General features: G+C 34.6%; 1 protein-coding gene across 4 annotated transcripts in view; it reads left to right on the top strand.

Moving 5' to 3' along the window:
• Positions 1 to 7500, top strand: part of LOC106880305 (tRNA-dihydrouridine(20a/20b) synthase [NAD(P)+]-like) — a 233774-nt gene that overhangs the window by 166842 nt on the left and 59432 nt on the right. For all 4 annotated transcript variants that reach the window (XM_014930182.2, XM_052967409.1, XM_052967408.1 and 1 more), the window contains one exon: positions 7115 to 7286. In XM_014930182.2, the coding sequence (XP_014785668.1) occupies positions 7135 to 7286 (152 nt within the window). In that variant the 5' untranslated portion in view covers positions 7115 to 7134. The remainder of the gene's footprint in view (positions 1 to 7114; positions 7287 to 7500) is intronic.

The raw sequence follows: 7500 nt of genomic DNA, 5'->3' as shown, positions 1-7500 counted from the left end.
AACAGGAAGGTTTTTATTATAACATTGTGTTTCTTCAAAACATTTAAATCAAATGGATTATGGCACTTAAACTAAAAGAATGATTATAAATACCATAGTTGTTCTTCAAAATACACATTGCTGCCATATCACTGCCAGCATTGTAATCACTTAATACATTGTTTAGTTGTATTGTTTGATACAATTAAACAATATCCAGCTTTGTATTCAAGTTTACATTAACCTTTCATCAACATTTTGATGTCTGTTTACCAAGCTGGCAAGGATTTGATGTGTCTTCTGCACTAATCAATTTAATCATTTGTGAGCCTCTATCATCTTGAGGTCTGACCTCACTTCTTCGCCCCATGTCTTCCCTGATCTTCTATGTGTAACCCCCGCACACCCCTATAGCATATTGTGTTTTTTCACTTTTCCAACCAGTTCTCATCATCCATTCACATCACATGTCCATACAAGCACAGTCATCTTTACTGCACATGTCAATTTATGTCTTTAATAATCAAACGCTGTCTTTGTGTTTGTTTGTGTTCAGCTAACATTACACATTCAGTAGGTTATACTCACTACATTTCTCTCCAACCTTTGTAGATATTCCATATTCATTGCCCATATTTCACTGTACATCACATTTTTCACATATGCTTCATACAGTCTGCCCTTTATACAAAAGGATAACTCTTCTTAGACCCTTTTCTTGTATCCAGCTTATAAATCCTTTTGTTACCATATTTCTGTTGAAATACACTGTGTTTGCTTCAATTAATTTAGAAAAAAAATTAAGAATTTAGTAAAATAACTTTGTCATTATTAAGCTGGTATTTGTTACATAAATTAACATGAAATTTTAATGGTTTAAATTTAGAACTCTTGAAAACCTACTATTGATCCCACTGTACCTTTTACATTGAGTAGCCAGTATGTAGTTCCTTTTTACATATCAAACGAGTCCCCTTCTCAACTGGAAGTTTCATATGTTCTCTTAATAACTTGTAATTTGACTGCCACATCTTTGGACTCTACACGAGTGTTTCTCAACCATTTTTTACCTGTGGACCTCCTTTGAGTCCTATTTTATTCTGATGAACTCACTTATCCATTTGATGTTTAAAAAATCCTGTTATATTTCTATATTTTCATACTAGGAACTGTATAAAAAAATCTTAACTATTTGCTGTTTAAGAAAACTTACTATATTTTTATAATTAAACGTTATTATAAATTGTATAAAAAAATTCGTAAAAATATTTTGTGTATTGTAGAAGTATAACCAATTTATTGCAGATAAATTTTAACAACAAAATCTTATAATGGACTTCCAAGGGCCATATGGACCCCAGTTGAAAACCACTGCTCTAGACTATGCCTTCTGGCACAAAACTTACTCTGTAAGTCTTTGAAAGAACCGAGTCTTTTGTATATAAAATTCTCAAAGATGATGTTATAAACTTCTGCCTTATTGATTCAAAGACTGTAACGAGAAACATGAAAATGAAACTGTTGCACCCACTTGTTTACTAAATTCTTTACTAAATTTTATGGGCAACTTTAACTCTGCCAACTGCACCTTTAACCCTTTAGCATTCAGATTAATTCATCAATTGTAATGCTTATTTATCCACATTATTTCAAATTAATTATGCATTATCTCATAGCTTCATGATTTTGATGTGTTTAGAATGACACTGTAGGGTAGAGGCCAGATATGGCCTGTTTGAATGCTAAAGGGTTAAACACACTTTGTAAGAACTCTTACAAGTTATTCATTTACACTTAGTCTCCATATCACCCATACCTTTAAAATTCTTTCCCGGAACAATGAATAACAAGTAGAGAACTAAAGCCTGACAGAAACTCAGATATCCCCTCTTATTCAAGCAAACTTTATCTTGAACTAACTTCACTAAAATTCTTTCAACTACTTTTAAGACTTTATCCAGAAGCTTGAGGTCTGTCTAATTGCTTGTCACCTATGCATCACTTTTTTTCTCTTTTAATACTTGACAATATACACCAGTTGTCTGGAGTAACACCTTTCTATTCTATCTAATTAACCAGTTTGTCCTGTATATTTAGCCTCTCACCCACTCTTTTCAACCTATATCTACACAAGTTTCCCACACCTTCACAAAACACACACATCCTCATACAGACAGCAGATGACTAACTAGTGTCTGTTAGACACTGGTAAACTTAGCCAAAGTTTTTCAACACATTGTTTTATATGTTTAAGACCCTATCATATTTGAATTTAATATGCATAATGCTCCCCTGAAGTATCTTCCTTTGACCATATTGTTGATATTGATAATCAACATTTCTGTGTTTCCTCTTCTCTACTCTGTATCTATCTGTCCATCTGTGCGTCTGTCCACCCATTAGAATGATATTGTAGGGTTGGTGTGAGAGGCCACTTCTTGCCAGTTTGAACATAAAACAGATAAAATATTGAATATAGCCAGTTTAAATGCTAAAGGTTAAATGTTGAACGTTAAAGACCAGTTTAACTCCTATACTACATTTTCTATATTTTCCAAAATTTCAATTATTTGATATTATTGGACTTATTTCTCTTGCTTTTTAGATTTCAAGTGTCTCTAGTGGGTGTGTTCTCTACTAATTGCATACTGTATTCCATATGTGAATCCATACTTCGTATCAGTACACAGAATTGCTCCCCTGTGCTATTCTTCCCCTTATCATATTGTTAATATGACCTACATAGATCCTGACTATAATCTCAGCTTCATTTTCTTCCTTCATTTTTTTTTCTCAACAATTCTGAAACCGACCTCAATAGTTGTTTCCTATATTCATTCAACTTGAGTAAGTCTTTCACTAAACCATTCTTCCTTCTCAACCTCTCATAGGAGCATTCCTGTGTTTCTCTTCACTATCACGAGAGGGTTAAGTGCACCAGTGTTGATTTGGACTCTAATGACATCTCCATTCACATGAACACAATGCTTTGCAATTCACATCAGAGTACCTCACACCTCTCATTCTCATAGAACACATCTCTTAGATTTTCTCTTGACAAGGTACACATGGTAGCTTGGTTTCTATGTAGTTACTTTGTATCACTACCTGCTTTCTTTTACTTCTTCAAGATCTGTTACTTAGCTTTTATAGTTCTAAACCTCCATTCTATTGTATCACTATCTGTCTTGGTATGATAGTAAGTGATAATAGTATAGATAGTATAGAACTTACTAGTCAGAAGCTTACTAAAAGGTTGTTCCTGGAAATACTCAGATGGCCTCTGTGTTATTATTCTCCATTTCCTCCAAGAATATTGCTAAAAACCCGTTTTCAAATATTTTCTTTTAAATTAGCATTTTGTGGTTGTATCCACACATGCACAAACACAAACACAAACACACACACACACACACACACACACACACACGCACACATACTCACTCACTCTTATGTATAGTATAGTATCATGTTATCATGTCTTATGAGGACTGCTGTTAATTCATTCCATCTAGAATGCCTCTGTGATCTCCTCACTAGTTTTATTAATGGAAGTGGCATTGTTGTGTTGCAGCGCCTTCACTCTCTGCTCATCCTCACTAAATCCCAATAGCAAGTTTGGCAGAATGACCAGAAGTCATTAAACACAAATGTACAAGTGTATAGCATGAAAGACAGTAGAACTAGATTGATGCAGAAGTAAAAAAAAGTTGGCTTTCTGCAGAGGCCAGTCCTGATATTAGGAGCAGACTTTTCATATGCGCTTGGCAGCACTTCACTTAACACAAGTGTGTTCAAATCAACAGAAATCCAAGCACTGCTGGCAATATCAGTGTTTACGTGCATGCTAGCAGATATACATACACATAAATTTATATATATATATATATATATGTATATTTGAGAAGAATGTACTGATATATTGATGATTTTGTTGATGTTTTTTTTTATATAAGTTAGTTTGAGGAGTGGTGGGAGCCATGTCCATGACCTTTGCAGGCTTTCCTGATAGAAAGATAGGGAGTGACCTTTATATATATACAGAGAGAGATAATGAACATTTTAGATGTTGAAAATACATTTGAGAACAACAAAATGGTTTAATATAGAGATTATGAAAATGGATTTGAAATAAACAGCATGATTTATGATATGTCTTATGAATTGTTAGTTAATAAATTCAGTGCATTTTTTTTTAGTTGTTAGTTATTTTAAGAACAGATTATGCATACATACTATTGTGTGTGTGTAAAACACATGATGGCTGCATGAAAGTCATACATATTCATGTTATATAAGCTGCAAAATGATAATTGTTGGTTCAGTTCCAGGAATCGGTTATTGGTGTAAGTCAGCTGCCAAGATTCAAGAAATATCTCTGTACAAATAAGGAACCAATTGATAATGTTAATTTGTTACTGACAGTTGCTGCTCAAACTTAGTGTACAACCTGTTAATGGGAAATACTTTTGCTGGTTTACTTATTTAACCCTTTTGATACTAACCTGCCTGAAACCACATCCGGCTCTGTAGTACAAATGTCTTGTTTTCAAAAGTTCTGAATTAAAATCTTTCACCAAACCTTAGTCACAATTTATGTTCCTAACACTAGCTTAATAATAACTAAGTTATTTTACTAAAGGCGGCGAGCTGGCAGAAACGTTAGCACGCCGGGCGAAATGCTTACCAGTATTTTGTCTGCCATTACGTTCTGAGTTCAAATTCCGCTGAGGTTGACTTTTCCTTTCATCCTTTCGGGGTCAATAAATTAAGTACCAGTTACGCACTGGGGTCGATGTAATCGACCTAATCTCTTTGTCTGTCCTTGTTTGTCCCCTCTACATTTAGCCCCTTGTGGGCAATGAAGAAATAAAAAATAACTAAGTTATTTTACTAAATTCTTTGTTATATTTAAAATTAATTGAAAGAAACACAGAGCATCTCAACAGAAATATGGTAAGAAAAGGGTTAAACAGTTGCCAACAAAGCTTGCATAAATGAATGGTAGTGAGATAATAAGCACTAAATGTAGAAGACCTGCAGAAACTGGAGAGAAATGAGTTGAATCTGTTCTATTGAATATGTAATGTTAACCTGCATGGGAAGTAGAGAACAAGCGGAATGAGAGAATGATTTGGCATTAACACTTTTGATACCAACTTGCCTGAAAGATTGTCTCTTGTTCAATGATACAAACTTCTTGTTTCAAAGTATATTAAAAGCTTACATGAAAATTTCATCTTAATTTATGTTCCAAACATTACCTTAATAAGGGTAAAGTTATTTCACTACATTCTTCATTATTTTCAAAATGAACTGAAACACATAAATGGCCTTGTGGTTAGGGTGTTACACTCACAATCCTGAGATTGCGGTTTCAATTCCTAGATCAGGTGGTGCATTGTGTTCTTGAGCAAAACACTTCATCTCATGTTGCTCTACGATCACTTCCACATCTGACACGTACACTGTGTACCTGTTCAGGCTGTGTCGATTTGATGGAGGGAGTGAGCTGATGTACAGCACATGCATTTGATCACTATGAACAAACCATTTGTGCAGGTTGTTCAGCAAATACTCACACATCATCTTCAATGGGAGAGTCTGTCGTATTTCAACAGAAATATGGTAATGGAAAGCTTAAAAATATCATCTTAACTGTATGAAAGATGACTGGATTAGTTTGGACATGAATTTCTTTTTAAATTTTTAATTAATCTGTTGGGGAAGAAGAGGGATTCTCTCATGACTCTTAGATGCTCCAAGATTGAGCTTATATAGTTTGCTCATTTAATTCTGGAGATTAAATAAAGTATTTAAGACAGGGTCTAGGCAGGTGGTTGATCTCAGAATTGTGAGATCACATCACACATTGCTGAGCCTCATGGACAAGACAGTGATGGATTATAACGAGTTTTGATTTGCCAACTGCTAACCTATCAAACCCTCATAAATATTGTAAGCTGGACTCTAACAACAATAATGATGATATCAATTTGGATGATTAGTAAACAATCTCGCAGACTTAACATACACCCTTGGTTTAATCTTTCAATTTAGTGGCATATCTATCAACTTGTGGACATTATTAAGCTAGGCTTTGTGTGAATGTGAGACACATGTCCAAACTGGTTCACATGACTAGGCTAAATCTTGTTATGAATATTCAGATATCACAATACTGATTCAAGTAGTTGTCTAACACTGGGTCAACTTTGATCAAGTAGGCCTGTGATCAAAGTTGTTGCAGCTGTAACCATGCCATCTTTTATCCATACACAATGTATCTAGGACTACATTATGAAATGTGTCCCTCCTGTCAGAGCTGAGTTTTCTGTTAGTTATGTTCCATCTTGTAAGTGTTACTGGTACTTACTTATGTAGTTTCTTGGAAGTTTGAGATCTTGTTAGGTCAAGAAGTCTTTCTCAATAAATATTGCATTTTTTTTTTCAAACTTATAGCACATAAAGAAAAAGAAAGTTGTACAGTATAGCCTTGTATAGTGGTGGTTAAATACATATAGTGTTGCTATGAAATATATATGTAATTTACAGTGGAGCACATACAATATGTGTGATGTAGAATGTATACCGTGCAGCCTCACATTGTGAGTGTGATGTACACTGTAGCCATGTGTAACGTAAGCCACATACAGTGTGTCTGTACAGTGTAGCTACATGTAGTGGATGTGATGTATAGCTGCATACAGTGTGTGTGATGTACAGTGTATTCACATATGGTCTGTATGGTGTACAGTGGATACAGTGTTAGTAACATACACTGTAACCATGCATGATGTATGTGATGTACAATGTAAGCATGTACAATGTGTGTGATGCACAATGTAGCCATGTATGAAATAAGTGATATATATATATATATATATATATATATATATATATATATATATACTGTAGCCATGTACAGTCTGTATGATAAACACTGTCAGCCACCTATGTGTAACCATGTACAGTGTTGTGGATGTGATGTACAAAACAGCCATGTACATGGAAACTGTTGTATTGTAATTTGTTATAGCAGTTCTGAAAGCATGTTTAGAAAGAATTGATGTCTGTAGCTAATGTAAACCATGTAACTGGAAGCAACAATTCATAATGTCTCATTACTATGCAGGTGACCTTTGAAAAGCCACAATGGTTGATATATTGGATGCTAGCAATGGTGTGAGCAGACTTTCCCTTCTGGGTGATGAAGAAGAACAGGATTTCAAATGGAAGAAACCCCTGGAGCTTTTTGCTGAAAGGAAATTTGTGAGGATCTGTGCCCCTATGGTACGTTACTCAAAGTAAGTAGTTTGTATTCTTGCTTGTTGATTGGTTAGTTATGAAGTATTTCTACGACTATTCAGTGGGTTGGCTGCAGCTCCAAACTCATATATTTGCATGAATTGTCAGAGATGGTTTTTTATAAGTGGATACTGTTTTTAATACTAATCAGTTGTCATGGTCATCATTGTTGTCATCATCCTCTTCTGTTTCCTCCTCCTCCTCCTCCTCCTC

Source organism: Octopus bimaculoides, chromosome 4, assembly GCF_001194135.2.
Source record: "Octopus bimaculoides isolate UCB-OBI-ISO-001 chromosome 4, ASM119413v2, whole genome shotgun sequence".
Classification (NCBI taxonomy): Eukaryota; Metazoa; Mollusca; class Cephalopoda; order Octopoda; family Octopodidae; genus Octopus; species Octopus bimaculoides.
This window is presented reverse-complemented; position numbering and strand designations above follow the sequence as displayed.